Source organism: Nothobranchius furzeri, chromosome 11 (genome assembly GCF_043380555.1).
Source record: "Nothobranchius furzeri strain GRZ-AD chromosome 11, NfurGRZ-RIMD1, whole genome shotgun sequence".
Classification (NCBI taxonomy): Eukaryota; Metazoa; Chordata; class Actinopteri; order Cyprinodontiformes; family Nothobranchiidae; genus Nothobranchius; species Nothobranchius furzeri.
This window is the reverse complement of record NC_091751.1, coordinates 748,896-765,949: the sequence shown is the minus strand read 5'-3', so window position 1 is coordinate 765,949 and position 17,054 is coordinate 748,896. Positions and strand designations below refer to the sequence as shown.

At 48.6% G+C, this 17,054-nt stretch overlaps 2 protein-coding genes across 2 annotated transcripts in view; both read left to right on the top strand.

The window, feature by feature from the left end:
* The window catches only part of LOC139073049 (uncharacterized), a 725,027-nt gene that overhangs the window by 470,381 nt on the left and 237,592 nt on the right, over positions 1-17,054 (top strand). The window lies entirely within an intron of this gene.
* LOC139073050 (spectrin alpha chain, non-erythrocytic 1-like) lies at positions 15,288-16,797 on the top strand. The gene is made up of 5 exons (XM_070556002.1): positions 15,288-15,425; positions 15,849-15,941; positions 16,052-16,156; positions 16,229-16,378; positions 16,587-16,797. The coding sequence occupies exons 2-5, from the start codon at positions 15,876-15,878 to the stop codon at positions 16,662-16,664; spliced, it is 399 nt and encodes a 132-aa protein (XP_070412103.1). The 5' UTR covers positions 15,288-15,425; positions 15,849-15,875; the 3' UTR covers positions 16,665-16,797.

Sequence of the window (17,054 nt, the reverse complement as noted above, 5' to 3'; positions counted from 1 at the left end):
GTTCTTTTGACGCTCTTATGAACACAACTTCATATACCAGCGTGTGGAGGTGGTCATCATCAATGTGCTGCTGTTTTAGCATCAGGTGAAGAATTCTCCAAACACTCAGACTTTGCCAACGTGTTAGCCGATGACTATACCAGTGTATAATTTTTAGTAGTCATAGGGCTGCACCTGCTCATATTTTCAGATTTCCGTTATATGGACACGATAAATTTGAGTGACCACGGTCTCATTTGTCTCTGGCAGTCAGGTACTACAATCTAAATGCCAGATGTCAGGGTTTATGACTCCTCTCAGACTAATCACTTGTCAGATGGGAGATGAGGGGATTATGTAACAACTGATTGAAAATGCCCATGATGCATAAGCTCCTGGCTATGGCAACAGTACGCCTTACTCTTGTCAGCCCTAGCTTCCTTCACTGAGGTTTGAATGGCTTATTTTAGTCTCTGTCTCACCAACCACATGATCTGCTGCTCTTCTCGTCATGCTGCCTCCTTCACAACCCACGACATCCTCCCCCGGAGGATACCACACACGCTCAGCCCAACCGAACTCCACTACCCAGCATTCCCAGTGCCAGCCTTCCGGCCCACGTCACCCACCACATCTACATAAGGCAGTACAGCTCAACACCAAACCACTCAGTCATCGTTTCTAACTGAACTACGCTCCGAGTTCTGACCAAACCCAACCCGATCATTCAGCCTGTTCTGACCAGATCAGCCCGAGCCACTCACCCTGCCGACCCGCCGTGCTCACCAGGTTTGTACGGTTTGACTCCTAGAGCAAACACGTGTCAATCTGCCCGGCGTCAGTCACTCCGCGCTTGGGTCAAAACACACGCTACAATCCGAACTCTCGCTCCGGTTCAGCTCAGCTCAAGTCAAGCCTTACAGGATGACTGAGTCCAATATTGACCCAGCAGAGTTCGAGTCCCTGCGATCGCAGGTGGTCCAGATGGGAGCTACTCTGGGACGCCTAGCTGATAAAGTGGAGTCCATAGCCACAGTAGTTCTCCAGCTTTCCGCTGCGCAGCAGCAGCAGCAGCAGACCTCCAGAGAACGGGAGGAACCGATCCTCAGCCTCCTGGAGAAGTGGGACTGAACGCACGGCTCCCCTGAGGGCATGTTAGCCACACTCGCCATGACCTTCGAGTGTCAGCCCCACCGCTATGCCACAACCCGCTCCCGCGTGGCGCTGCTCACCTCCCTCCTCACCGGCCGAGCTCAGGAGTGGGCCGCAGCCCTGTACAACAAGAAGTCGGAGGCCTGGAATGATTATGATGTTTTTGTGGCCGAACTGAGGAGGGCTTTTGTTCCCCCCAGCGGCGAGATATCAACGAAGGCCCAACTCCTTCAGCTCCGACAGGGTAGTCAGACTGTGGCCCAGTACACGTCCCGGTTCCGAACCACGGCCGCCAAACTGAGATGGGGGGATGATGCACTGAAAGCAGTCTACCTTGAGGGGCTCTCCCCTCGTATCCGAGACGGGATGATAGGGAGGGAGACCCCAGAGACCCTGGACGAGGCGGCCGACCTCACTCTACAAATGGACCTACGTCTTTTTACCCGTCAACCCGCTGAACCGCCAGTGGCAACGGCCTCAGCGCCGGCCCATTCTCGCCCAGCCAGTTTGTCCCCTGACGAACCCATGCAGCTGGGACACCTGAACCCAGAGGAGGGAGAGAGACGCTATAGGGAGGGGCTGTGCGCCTACTGTGGTTCTCCTGGACATCGACGTATCACCTGTCCCCTCCAGCCGGGAAACGCAGACTCCAAGTAGGCAGTAGCAGAGGGGTCCTACTTGGAGTAGCCGGCGCCCCCTCGACCCGCACCTTGCTCACAGTCACCCTTCATCTTCCCCAGGGACCCGTCGAGCTAAAGGCGCTCCTGGACTCCAGAGCAGCCGACTGTTTTTATTTATTTTTTATTTTTTTTACCGTGTCCTGTCTGGCTGTGAAGCAAGCAGAATTGACGTCTGAATGCTGGTAACAAGCCTTACAGATTTACTCTCAGGTGGAGCATCAAAGCGTCTGCTTTAAATGTCACACCTGATACTTCAAATTTTGTTGTTATTGTTTTTGAATGCTTTGTAATTCCAACCAGACACGGAGACCGAGGTGAAAGAGAAAGGAAAAGACAAAAGGTGGGAAGGGGGGTTCCACAAAAATAAACAATAATGAACAAGAGTCTGCTTCTAGACCGGCAGAAAGAGAAGAGCAGAAAAAAAGGGACACACAACAATACATCAGGAGCAAGCTATCACTGCGTCAACGTGATGATTAAATATAAAATCAACATTGTTTAACTGAACAATCACACGATAATAAATCATAGTGCATTTAGTGGCAACGACAGCCTTAAGACCTGTGTTTAACGTGCCCAAGTCCATACTTTTGAGAGCACCATGTGAGCACCTGTGTGTGTACACGCGCTTGTTTATGTAAGGTTTCTCTATAGGAGCGTCCAACAGAGAGTGTGAGGGACCACAGATCCGCCCCCCAAAGATGCGTAGGAGACGGGGGGAGCTCCAAGTCCCAGAGATCCAGGCGCTGCCCCAGAACACAGGAACCCCAAGGAGACTGCAACCAGAAAGAACCCCGCCCCCCTCCAGAGGCGCAGAGGATCGCCCCGGGGGGCCACAACCAGCAGCCAGCAGAGTCCCGGGAGATATCAGCGGCAAGCCCACAGGCCCGCCCGCCACCCCCCACCCCCTAGCCGAATGAGCCCAGGACCCAGCGACCCGGGACCCAGGGGCGACCACCCTCGCCGGGGACCCAGCAGAGCCCAGGGACCCAGACCCCACCAGGCAGCCACCGGGATTGACCAGGCAGGTGCCAAAGATCTTAAACCCCCTGACCCGGTTGCCACGAACACTCAGGCAGACCAAGGCACCACACCCCACACCAGGTGTGGCAGGGGGAGGGGGGACGAAGATCTATATCATCAAAAGAAGTTCCAGTAGAGGGGAGGAGTCAAAGGCCCCACCTGACATATACAGTCATACACAAACACAGTCACACACTCCCTCCCTCATGCTCACACATGCACATACAACCCAAGACTTACAAAAATGCCCGCCGGACACCCACTCATGCTCCCCATACACACCCTATTCCCTCTGGTCCCGGTACTGCTGCACATGGGGTACAACCATCACCGGTAACCAGAGTTTGACCCTTTCTGCTGGGGTGCTGATGAGCAGGCTCCCCCGCCCAACGCTGAGCACAGCAACCCACCACCCCACACCCCAACCAGATGGCCAGATCTCCCTCCTAGCCTCCAACCCCAGGAAGCCAAGCAACAGCAGAGGTGGCTAAGACCCCTAGTCTCCCTTCGCCTGCTCCAATATAGTGTTGTGTGTTGATGAGGTGTATTCCATGGCTGTGGTGAGCGGGCAGTGCGGGCATTGTCTGGCCTATGCCAGCTGATGCCACCGCACCACCCCACTTGCACCTACAGCCATCAGTGTCTAAGTGCAGTTTAAAATTGGAAGTGGGCACCGGCACTCGGGAGGAGGCTGAGAAATCCCCCTGCCAAATGCCGTTGAATGTGCTCACTCCCAAGGCCCTAAGTGTGTGTTTGCGTGGAATCAATCAATCAATCAAATTTATTTCTAAAGCGCTTTTCAAACAAAGTGTGATTCAAAGTGCTTTACAAAATGACCCCAGATTCCCATAACAGGTTAAAATCATTTACAAACATATGCAAGCACACGCACACGCACACACACACACACACACAGACTCACACACACACACACACACAAGTAAAAATTATATTAGGCTGAGTCCAGATGAGCCAAGTATGGTAACGCAAGGAAACGCCATCAGAGGAGCCGCCTGTCCCGGCAGCATCAGGTCTTCCACACTTAAGTCTCAGTGGAGGGGGAGCATAGACCCCCACCTATAGAGCGCCCAGGAAGCTACATTCGACCACCGCTCCCGGGGCAGAGGGCCCCTACAGAGGAAACACTGGATTAAAATGAGTAAAAATATAATAAAAGAGCTAATATAAATGACAAAAGTTAGAAAATAAGTAATAAATAAAATCGTATAGACAGTAAAATAATAATTTAAATAATAAAACTGTGCTAAAATATAATCATATAGAACATGCAAAGCAAGTAATAAAATATAATCATGTAAAACGAGGAATGAAACTGTAGTAAATATTCAGATAAAAGCTAACCTAAAAAGACGGGTCTTGAGTCTGGACTTAAAAACATGAACGTTCTCTGCGGCCCTGAGGTCCTCTGGCAGCTCGTTCCAGAGGCGAGGGCCGTAACACTGGAAGGACGCCTCGCCGTGAGTTTGTGTCCTGACTTTAGGGATGACCAGGAGACGCCTGCCAGAGGAGCGCAGAGGCCGCGAGGGTTCATATGGTTAAAACAGTTCTGAGAGATAAGAAGGCCCAAGACCGTTAAGACACTTAAAAACCATTAGAAGAACCTTAAAATTGATCCTGAAACATACGGGGAGCCAATGCAGTGATTTCAAAACTGGTGTCATGTGCTCCCGCCTCCTGGTCTTCATCAGGACACGTGCTGCCGAATTTTGTAGAATTTGTAAGCCTGAGATGCTCTTTTTGGGAAGAGCAGAAAGCAGGGCATTGCAGTAATCTATCCTATTGATGATAAAAGCGTGCATCAACGTCTCCGTATTATCCCGAGAGAGAACAGGGTGGACTCTGGCGATGTTCTTTAGATGATAAAAACCTATTTTTGTGATATTTTTAATGTGTGGGATAAAAGTCAGCTCAGAGTCAAAAATCACACCCAGGTTCTTCAATTGTTCAGATGGATTAAAAGACAGAGATTGTAATTTTGGTAAAAGCTTCTCTCTCTGGGCCTCAGGACCAATGACTAAAACTTCAGTTTTGTCCTGGTTGAGCTGGAGAAAGTTCTCTGCCATCCGGGATTCGATGTCTAAAATACAGTTAAAAAGTGCATCCATTGACCGAGAGTCATCCGGAGACACGGAGATGTACAACTATGTATCATCAGCATAACTGTGAAAGTTAACCCCGTGTCTCCTGATGACTCCTCCAAGAGGGAGCATATAAAGATTAAACACCACTGGGCCTAAAACTGAACCCTGGGGCACACCACATGTAATCCCACGGACCCTAGAGGAACAGGTATCCAAACTCACCATGAAAGTCCTGTCTGTGAGGTAGGATGTGAACCATCTATGTACAGCACCAGAGAGGCCGGTCTGTTGTAAACGAGTTAAAAGAATAGTGTGGTCTACTGTATTGAAGGCAGCACTTAGATCCAGTAGGACCAACACTGTCAACTTCCGTTTATCATAATTTACTCTAAATCATTTAAAATCTTCAGAAGGGCTGCCTTGGTGCTGTGGTTCACCCTAAAACCAGACTGAAATTTCTCTAGGACATTATTAGTGTTTATAAAATCATTTAGTTGATTTAAAACCAACTTTTCTAAAATGTCGTCGGTGGAAGTGTATAAGGTGCAAATAAAATTGGGGGGCAGGTTGCCACAGGAATGCGGAAATGGGGTCCATACCCGCACTCCCTGACTTGTCCACCCCCCAAGGTCCTATGTGTATGTTTGTGTGATGATGTGAGGGAGCAGGAGGAGAGAAATAAGCGGGGATGGGGAGGAACGGCTGGTTGGGCTTAGCCCTCCAGGGAGCCAGCTCCCCCACTGGCCCCAATAGGCACCCCTGTTGTCAAATTGCCACCAAGGGCATGGAGACCCCAGCCCATCCTGCCAGGGCCCAACGCAGCAGCATTACAGAGCCCCACGGAGTCCGAGGGCACCAGCCCAGCCCCACCCCAGCAGAAAATCTATGACCATCCCTGCATTTGCACAACTTCCAGAATATATAAGACATAGGACATCCAGGTAAGGTTGGGTCCTCCCCCTCCTGGACCTCCCCCTCCCCTGTGATGGAACAGCAGAGGAGCCAAGGTCTACATGAGGCCCCTGAACCCGGGCCAGGCACTGCTGCATGTTCCTGCCTTCTTCCCGGCAGCATACATGTCAGGACCCGACCCCCAAGGCCCCGCCCAGATCCCCACACAGGGCCGGCCACCACCACACCGTGGGCCCCGAGGGCCCCACCCAGACCCCCCAGGGGCAATGCAGCTGCCAGGCAGTGACCCATGGCCGCCGCCAAGACCTCCAAGGGGCCCCACTCCCGACCGCCAGCAGTCCACCCCCCAAGGCAACCCAAGCACCTCCAGAGGGGGGGAGGCAATGGCCCCCCAGTCCCAGACACCCCCAGTGAACCCACCTCCAGGGAACATCCGGATACTCCAAACTCAGACCCTCCACCCCCCCACCCACATCATCCCGCAGGACAACATCAATGGTCCCCCATCATCGCTATGTGATGGAAGCGATCAAAGGAGCCCAGAGAGATTGATCTGAAGTGGAAGCAGAGGCTATATCAAGTGTAATATGATCTAACAAAAGATTTCTATACTGGTTAATGCAGAGAGTTTCTCTATTTTTCCAAATCAAGAGGATAGTTTTCTTAGCGATGCATATGGCAGTCAGAACCACGTGAACCACAGATGTTTCAATCGGGACTTCGTGCAGCTGTCCCAGTAAACAAAGAGAAGGGGAAGTTGGGATATGACATTTCAGAGATTTTGACAGATCCTCACATACTCTACCCCAAAATTCCTGGACAGGTGGACAGGACCACAGAGCATGAATGTAATTGTCAGGAATGTTGTTTGTGCAGTGTGTACAGGTGTCAGACGACACAAACCCCATCCTGAACATCCGATGACCTGTATAGTGTACTCTGTGTAGAATTTTGTACTGAATTAATCGTAAATTGGAGTGTCTGATCATTTTAAAAGTTTTTAAACAAGTTTGGGACCAGAAGTCCTGGTCAAAGCTAACTGATAGATCCACCTCCCATTTTTCAATAGGGATTGCAGTTCTATCGTCTATTTTGGACAGTGTCTTATATACTTTAGACAGTAGTTTGGGGGGTTTGAGATTATAAAAGTCTAATACCCTTGGTGGTGTTTGTAATTCTATTTTATTGAGCTTAAATTTTTGTTTGACTACAGATTTACTTTGGTGATATTCTAAAAAGCTATTCTTATCCATTCCAAATTGGAAGACTATTCTATTAAATGGGATGAAGTCCAATCCTTCATAAATGTGTTCCAGGTATAGGATTCCTTTATTTTTCCAGTCCGGAAGGTTCATCATTTTGTTATTTTGCAAAATATCAGGATTATTCCAGATAGGTGTGCATCTGCATGGTACTAGTGAAGACTGTCATTTTAAGATACTCCCACCATGCTGTCAGAGAGGTGCTGAAACTAATACTTTTGAAGCTTTAATGTTTTCTTATGCTTGAGCTAATAAATGGTAAGTCTGAAAGCTCTATCGTATTGCAAAGTGTCTGTTCTATATCTAACCAGGACTCATCTAGTGGGTTATCTTGCAACCATCTTGGTATATATTGCAGCCTGTTGGCTAAGAAATAATAATAAAAGTTGGGTAGATCTAGTCCTCCTCTGTCTTTGGTCTTCTGAAGCGTTTTTAAGCTAATTCGTGGAGGTTTATCCTGCCAAAGGAATTTAGTAATTGAGGAGTCCAGAGATCTAAACCAGTCAGCTGGAGGTTTGTTTGGGATAATTGAAAATAAGTAATTTATTCTGGGTAAGACCATCATTTTAATTGTAGCAACTCTCCCCATGAGTGATATTGGTAAGGATTTCCATCTTGCAAGATCATCTTCCACTTTCTTTTAAAGTGGGATGTAGTTTAGTTTGGTTAGATCTGCTAACTTGGGAGAGACATTAATTCCCAGGTATGTGATATTCCCTGACTCCAATTGTGTATTAAGCAAATTGACAAAAGAGAAATTAATTGGTAGAACTGTGGATTTTAACCAGTTTATAGAGTAATCTGAAACTCTTGAAAAAGAGTTTATCAGTTCTATTGAATGAGAGAGAGACGATTGAGAATTCTGGAGAAAGAGTAAAATATCATCTGCATAAAGACTGATCTAATGTTCTATTTTCTTACACTTTATCCCTTTAATATCTGTTGTTTGCCTAATTGCTGCTGCTAGTGGTTCGATAAAGATAGCAAATAGTGAGGGGGAGAGTGGGCATCCCTGCCTGGTCCCCCTCTGAAGACCGAAGCTAGCTGATATTTGGTCGTTCGTCCTGACACGTGCAGTTGGTGAACTGTATAATGTTTGTAGCCAGTTTATGAAGAAGTTTCCAAAGCCAAACTTATGTAAAGTTGCAAATAAGAACTTCCAGTTAACTCTATCAAAAGCTTTTTCTGCATCTAGAGATAATATACTAGTTTCTATGTTTCTACTGTAAGAGAAATCTATCAAATTAAATAATCTACGTGAGTTTGTGGATGACTGTCTACCCTTAATGAAACCAGTTTGGTCAGGGTGTATTATGAAGGGGGTTACCTTCTCTAATCTTTTTGCCAGGGCTTTACAAATTATTTTGAGATCAACATTAATAAGAGAAATTGGGCGATAGCTGGTTGGAAATGCTGGGTCTTTGCCTGGTTTTAACAAGAGACTAATATTGGCTGAATTCATGTTTGGCTGTAATCTGCCGCTCTCTTCGATTTCCCTCACCATTCTGAAAAATGTTGGAGCCAGAATGATCCAGAATTCTTTGTAGAACTCTGCTGGAAACCCGTCTGGACCTGGAGCTTTCCTATTCGTCATGGATTTAAGGGCTTCCTGGAGCTCCGCTGATGTTAGTGGCGAGTCCAGGACTGTAACTTGGCTGTCTGATAATTTAGGAAGTCTTATCCTGTCAAGGAACTCATTGATCTCATTATCTGATGAGTTTATCTGTGGTGAGTACAACGTTTGGTAAAAGTCGCTGAAGGTGTTGTTTATTCTTTCAGGGTCATAAACTGTTTCATGGACCAGGATCTCGCCTCTCAACTTCGGGTTCCCCTGTCCTCCCTCTACCAGACCATTCCCGTCACTTCCGTGGATGGAACCCCCATCAAACCCTATCCAATCCGCCAAGAGATGGTTGGTCTCCGCATGGACATTCTTTCCAACTCCTAGACTCTCCAGTTCCTTATTGTGACAGCTTCTTTGTCCCCCCTGATTCTGGGTCACTCCTGGTTCCTGCGCCATAATCCTCAGATATCCTGGTCATCTGGCTGAGTGCTTACCTGGGGTGCTGCCTGCCATTCTCATCGACCTCCTCAACCCGATTCAGAGCCTGGCCACCCGGTTCCTGAGGATGTCAACAGGTCACAGTTCCCCTCCTGTTATTATGACCTGGCTCAGGTTTTTTCAAAGAACCCTTCCACTGTCTTGCCTCCTCACCGCCCTTATGACCTGGAAATAAAACTCCTGCCCGGTTCTGTTCCCCCTCGGGGCCGCTTGTACTCCCTTTCTCCAGCAGAGACTCAGGCCATGGATGCCTATATTACCGATGCCCTTCAACATGGGTTCATCCGCCCTTCCCCCTCGCCAGGATCCACAGGTTTCTTCTTCATGAAGAAGAAGGAAGGGGGTCTTCGACCCTGCATCAACTATCGGGGTTTAAATAAGATCACGGTCCGCGATCGTCACCCCTTGCCTTTAATGACTACCGCCCTGGACGTGGTGTCCCAGTCCACCATCTTCACCAAGTTGAACCTGCGCTGTGCTTACAATCTAGTCAGGATAAAGCAAGGCGACGAGTGGAAGACCACCTTCATCTCCCCGACAGGCCACTGGGAATACATAGTGATGCCTTTTGGCTTGTGCAACAGCCCAGCAGTTTTCAAACGCCTTATCACGGACATCCTGAGGGACATGTTGGGCAGATGGGTTTTCGTTTACCTCGATGACATATTGATTTATTCCCAAACCCTAGAGGAACATGTCACACACGTCTGAGCAGTCCTTTCCCGGTTGTTGGAGAACCGGCTCTACTGTAAGTTGGAGAAGTGTGCCTTTCATCAGGAAACCATTTCCTTCCTGGGGTTCATCGTCTCATCTCAGGGTTTCTCAATGGACCCCCAGAAAGTCCAGGCTGTGGCCCAATGGCTGATACCTACTTCCCTGAAGCAGCTGCAGAGCTTCCTGGGCTTTTCGAATTTCTACAGCCGCTTCATACGAGGTTTCAGCTCCATCGCGGCCCCTCTCACTGCCCTAACCAAAACATCAAACCAGACCCGCCCATCCCGTCTAACTCCTGAGGCCACACAGGCTTTCCACACCCTGGTCCACCGCTTCACCACTGCCCCCATCCTCGTACATCCGGACCCAATGAAGCCTTTTGTAGTGGAGGTGGACGCTTCTGAGGTGGGGGCAGGGGCGGTCCTGTCCCAACACGGTCCCGATTATAAACTTCATCCCTGTGCTTACTTCTCCCGTAAATTCTCTCCAACCCAAAGTAATTACGGGGTAGGTGACAGGGAACTCCTGGCCATTAAATGGGCCTTGGAGGAATGGTGGCAGTGGTTCCTGGGTACACCGGACCCATTTACCATCTGGACGGACCACCCAAAACCTCATCCACATCCAGAACGCTCTGCAACTCAATCCCCGTCAGGCCCGCTGGGCACTGTTCTTTGAACCATTCCACTTCCACCTGGCCTACCACCCTGGTTCAAAGAATCTGAAGGCTGACGCCCTCTCCCGCCGCTACACCCAATCTGCACCCGTCCGGGAACCGCCACCTATACTCCCAGCCCAGAGGTTCATTGCAGCTCTCCACTGGCCAGTAAAGGACACCATCTGGGCTGCCTTGCCCCCCGAACCCACACCTGCCGATGCGCCCTCCGACCGGCTTTATGTGCCCTCCACCTGCCGCTCTGAAGTCCTGGCCTGGGGGCATGCATCCCGCCTGGCTGGACACCAAGGGGAAACCCGAACACTCCAGTTCCTGCGACGTGCTCTATGGTGGCCCTCTATGGCCAAAGACGTCAAGGAATACGTGGCCGCCTGCTCCACTTGTGCCCGCTCCAAGACCCCGAACCAACCCCCAACTGGAGCTCTACAACCCCTCCCAATACCACACCGACCATGGTCCCACATCGGCCTAGACTTCGTCACGGGGTTACCTCCTGTCAACCAGCTCGAGACCATCCTAACCATCGTGGACAGATTCTCGAAGGCGGTCCACCTGGTGGTGCTTCCTGGCCTGCCCACAGCCAAGCAGATGGACAGGGCCAACTTTCCAACCTGGCGACAGGGTATGGGTATCTACCCGGAACATGCGCCTGCCCGCTGGTTCCCGGAAGCTCGCTGCACGATTTCTGGGGCCCTACCCGGTGAAGAAGGTCATAAACACGGTGGCGTATCGCATCCGCCTGCCCAGGCCTCTCAAAATACATCCCGTCTTCCATGTGTCCCAGCTGAGGCCTGTACGGACTTCTCCCCTCGCTCCTCCTCCGGATCCCGAGCCTCTGCCTTGAGGGGTTGGCGAGGATGGGATTTTCACCATGCGGCGCCTGCTGGACACCTGTCGCCGTGGCAGAGGTTGGCAGTACCTGGCGGATTGGGTGGATTACGATGCGGAGGAATGCTCCTGGGAGCCGACAAGCGCAATTATGGACCCCTCGCTCATCTCGGATTTCTGGGCCCGCCGCCCTGGGACTTCTGGGACCGTCCCTCAGGTGGGGGGTCCTGTCATGCTGCCTCCTTCACAACCCACGACATCCTGCCCCGGAAGATCCCACACACGCTCAGCCCAACCAACTCCACTACCCAGCATTCCCAGCACCAGCCTTCCGGCCCACATCTACATAAGGAAGTACAGCTCAACACCAAACCACTCAGTCATCGTTTCTAACCGAACTACGCTCCGAGTTCTGACCAAACCCAATCCGATCATTCAGCCTGTTCTGACCAGATCAGTCCGAGCCACTCACCCTGCCGACTCACAGTATGTCAGCTTGTTTCCTTTTGGAGCTGCCGTGCTCACCAGCTTTGTACGGTTTGACTCCTAGAGCAAACGCGTGTCAATCTGCCCGGCGTCAGTCACTCCGCGCTTGGGTCAAAACACACGCTACAATCCAAACTCTCGCTCCGGTTCAGCTCAGCTCGAGTCAAGCCTTACACTTCTCAGCCGTACCTTTTAATAACCAAAAGTCCATTACTTATTTTTCTTGTGGCATTTTGCCCAAAGCTTCAAATATTCTTAATCTAGACCAAGCCCCCACAATGCCGCTCAGAAAATGGTCCCATCCCGGAAGTAAGAAAAATTGCAGTTCCACCCTCATCCGCTGGGGGCTGGTGCCAGAAGCGAGCAAATCCTCATTGACTCCCATGTTAAAAATGCCGATTTCACAGCAGAAATAAACATGTTTACAGCCTGGTGCCAAAACATGTTTTTTGTCTAAATTATCTAGTTTATACTCATGACAACTCTGAGGGGGGTGAATTTTTTTCTAACTCTTCTGTTTAAGTGTATTGAAAGCCTAAAATTCTGTATAATTAATGAGCATCCGACACACGTGACCGCCGCCTCAGACCCACGTGACCACAGAGCTAGCTCCGTGGAAAGGCCTCAGTACAGCCTCGGTCTGGCTTGGAAACTGCTCCGGCATTTTGAGTCTCTGTGTTTGTGTATTCTTCTTTGGATATTATTGGTGCAATTGTTGGACAAAATGACTTGCAGTGGTATTAATTGCACTAATAGAGCGTCCAAGGAGTCTCCACTTCATTTTTTTCGGTAAGTTAAAATCTATATTCGTATTTTATGTCACTGCCACCTTTAAACTAGCTGAGTTTACCGAAGTAGCTAGCTAACTATCAGTTTAACATGTAGCATGTACTGTTTAACCATGAAATTTAAATGTAAAATACGGTAAAATAATTAATAGGGCATATTTAGATGGGTAATAGGGTAAAACCCAGTGCATTTAAGATAAAAATGGGTTGAAATATGACGGAGCGCTAAGAGGGAGACTTCTGTGTCCATTCTTCCATCCGGTAATCCCCAGCGGTCAGGCCGGGCAGCCTGACCGATCCGGCGCCTACTTGCTGCGCCTAGCTGCTGTGCGGTCTGACCGCTCGTGGAGTTTTTCATGTCTGGCTTTAACCGCATCTACCGTATTACGGCATGAGCGCAACAGCGACAACTTAATATCGATGTGTAAGCAGCCTGAGTGGTAGGGTGTTTTCATCTGAACCCTTAAAACCTCCAGCAGGCTATGCTGCACTATTGACGTGTTAGCGCGCGGCGCTAACAACTTAGCAACGTGACATGTCTCTGAGAAAGCGTAAAACACGGACGCTTCTTCTGAAGCGGAAAATAACACCTCTTCTTAAGCAGAGCAGGATGTCGCCTCGGCTCGTTCACGGCCGAGCCGGACTGAGCTCGATAACATTGACCAAGCACAGCCACTGGGCCGTTGTAGCTGCCACCAGGCCTGCTGAAGGAACTCCAGCGGGTTTCATCAGACTCGTAAAGTTTCTTGTTTTTGCTGGGGATTTCTGTATTTTACCGCTCCCTCCTGCAGTCTTCCCCTATTAAAATTTAAAATGTGTAACTTTATGTATTGTGATGAATGACTAATATTCATGTTAAACTGAAACGTTAGGCATTTAGGGGGAAAAAACAAAATAATAAACATTATACAGATGTCAAATAACTCAAACTGTAATTAAACTATATATTTTCAAAGTCATATAGACAGCATGATGGTTTGTGTGATCCGCGCGGTTTCACTTACACCCCTTTAATGATCAGGCTGTTTTTTATTATTTTTATCAGCTGATAGCAGTTAAAATTATGGTAAAAAATACTTTTATCTGTTTTTGATAACTTAATGCCCAGGAAGAGCATCTTCCTGGGCATTAAATATAACCCAAATGTTTTATTATGAGCAGATCTGATGAAGGTGTAGACAAGCAGTCTGCAAAGTAAAACTTGTTTAGAGTCCAAACTCTTACTAAAGCTTTTGAAAAGAAAAAATGGTTGAATTTTGAGAAATATCCACAACAGGGGAGCGAGACCTCTGAAAAATGTATATTTTCTCTGAATTCATAGAATAATGTGAAGATTCTGGGAAAAATTGGGATTCTGAGATTAAAACGTAAATCTTTCTAATCATAATTCTGGCAGTTTTTGTGTCCTTCTGCTGTGGAAAGTCGTGCAACATGAAGATACTGAGAAGATGCTTACAACCTGTATTTTTATTCCATCCATAAATAAAATCATGAGCTATTTTTTTAATCCAAATTTGATCCAAAGGGCCATCGTTGGTTCCAGACCCGTTCTAGAACATTCCTCTAATCTTAAAGTCATCATCAGTTTCTTCCTTTTAACAAATATTTATTTGTTCAAATATTTAATATTTATAACTGGAATATTTGTTCCTCCCTCTCCCACTGCAGTTAGTCCTGTCCTGCAACCCTGTTTTTGCAGCTTAGTGAAGCCAACCATCACTAACCTGGGGGTGGTTTTGGACCCAGAGATGCGGATGGACTCCCACATTAGCCAGGTGGTTAGATCCTGCTTTTCCCGGCTTCGCCAGCTACCAAAGATGAAGTCCATCCTGAAAGACGTGTCATATTTTCTCCCCAAGCCGGACCTGACCGTCATGTATCGGTCCAAAATAGTGTGATGATATTGTGTTTTTTGTACATAACAGACTTTTTAACAGACAAATTTGTCGCATTCTCCTACACCTCTTCACGGGCTCGCCACAGTAAATATTCTATTTGGCGAGAGATAAACTTTATTGTATTTATCCTAGTGAATCTATAATTAAACGGGTAAACTAGTAGCACCACATCCAACATCAAAGAAAGTAAAATGTTACTATCAGGAGAGGGAGAATGTTTAAGTGGTTAGCAGCAGTGTGCTAGACGATGGCCCCCTCCATGAGGCCACCACAGCTCAGCAGAACATCGTTGTAGCTTCTTCTGGGGAGAAAAACACTTGGAGAAAAAATAAAGTTAACAGCTGAAATAGCAGGAAATAATACAGTTAAAGAGCAGATTGTAGAAGAAAGAAACCCCTGGGTTAAACTGGTCTGTCTACTGCATAATGCTGAACTCTAACATGTGTCCTCAGGGAAGGACCTGATTGGTGTCCAGAACCTGTTGAAGAAGCACCAGGCTCTGCAGGCTGAGATCACAGGTCATGAACCTCGCATCAAGGCTGTCACCCAGAAAGGAGAGACCATGGTGGAGGAAGGTAGAGCAGGTCTGGTCCTGACATGTTTCTGAGGTGTCTGCAGGTTCTGGCTCACTTTTTTTGGGTCCAGGTCACTTCGCTGGTGAGGAGGTGAAGACTAAGCTGTCAGAGCTTCATGGACGTTGGGACACGCTAAAGGCCAAGGCGTCCCAGAGGAGGCAGGACCTGGAGGACTCTCTGCAGGCCCAGCAGTACTTTGCGGATGCTAATGAGGCCGAGTCCTGGATGAGGGAGAAGGAGCCCATCGTTGGAAGTCCAGACTAAGGGAAAGACGAGGACTCGGCCGAGGTATGGAAGTCCCTTCCTGAGAAACTCCAATCGCTTTTCTTTGCTCTCTTTCCAGTCCTTCATAATTAGTGTTTCTGTATTTGTCATTTCCTTCGGTTGTCTACCAGACGTCGTTGCTCGTTTGAGCGTCTCATGGGTTAGGGGTAGAAGTGCTGGCCTCGCACAGGAAGTGATGACAAACGTGTTCCCGTCGCTCTTATTTCAAACGGTTTACAAGCTGTGATGTGTGTTCCCGCTGCAGAGCAGCCATGACACGTGGCTGCCGGCAGAAGGCTCACGCTTTTCCACTAAACACCCGCAGAGCTGCGTCTGCGGTGAACTGAGCAGGGTTTGTTTTACAGTGGCGGATCCGATTGGACCATCGCTGCGAGAAAGCTCCACTTGTGTCAGACGAGCTGAAGGTTCTGATGTTCTGCTCCACAGGCTCTCCTGAAGAAGCACGAGGCCCTGATGTCGGACCTGTCGGCTTACGGCAGCAGCATCCAGGCCCTGAAGGAGCAGGCCCAGTCCTGCAGGGTGAGTTCAGAACCCTCGGCCCGTCAGAACATTCTTATCCACCACGTTCTAACACCAGACCTGTTAACCCGACAGCAACAAGATAATCAGCAGGTGCTTTTGTCCTGCAGGACCTGAAGGCCAACGAGTCCCGCCTGAGGGACATCAACAAGGTGGCATCTGAACTGGAGTCAGAAGGTCTGATGGCTGAGGAGGCTCCTATGGTTCCGGCTCAGGTGAGCGTCACCTGTCTGCAGCAGCTGGTCCCTCTCACTTCCTGGTTTAACTCTGCTCGTCTCTGTTTGTAGCAACAAGAACATCTGGGTTCTGCTCCTGGAAAGGTGCATGTTGTCCTCCGCCTCAACCAGAACCAGACGTGGTGTTTTTGTTACCACTCATTTGTTTGTTTGTTTGTTTACAGGATGAAGCCGACTCTTAACACGGCGTCACCCTGGAAGGTGAGTTCATTCAGCTGATCAGAGGTCACCTCTGATGGCCGCAGTCATGGCCGACCGTGCTGACATCACACAGGAATTCAGGTGACCCGGCAGGCACCAGGTGCTGGTGAAAGTGGGGACATGTCAGCTGGTTGCCATGGCTACAGTTATCTTTATGCATCTGTATGACTGCTGACTGGTGTGTGTTTCCTGTGACCTTTGACCTCAGACCGTACGGTTGGGCGTTCAGACGACGGCTAACTTTAATTCCATCAAGGTAAGAGGAAGCTCTTCCCTTCCTGTCTGAGCGATCCGTCTCCAGGTTTCCTCGTCCGGCGTCCAGCCCGCTGGCGTCCACCTTCATCTCACCTTCATCTCATCTCACTTCATTTATAGTGCAATACTTTCACATTATCATTTCCCCACACTTCTGTATACCTGTATTTTGTTGTTTTTCAATAAAGAATGACAAATTATTTAAGTTTGTTTTTGTTGCACACAAATATATATCTGTAAAAAATATCTACAAAGCTAATGTTTACATAACAAGTATGATTGGGTTTGGCAATACGGCACTCAAGTTTATTTTAGTAAGATTTTCAAACCAAGTAAAGTTAGTAAAGAACACATTTCTATTGTCTGCTAAGAAACTGTTGGGATTTAAAATGGGCCTGTTGTACAAATAACTTGTAAATGA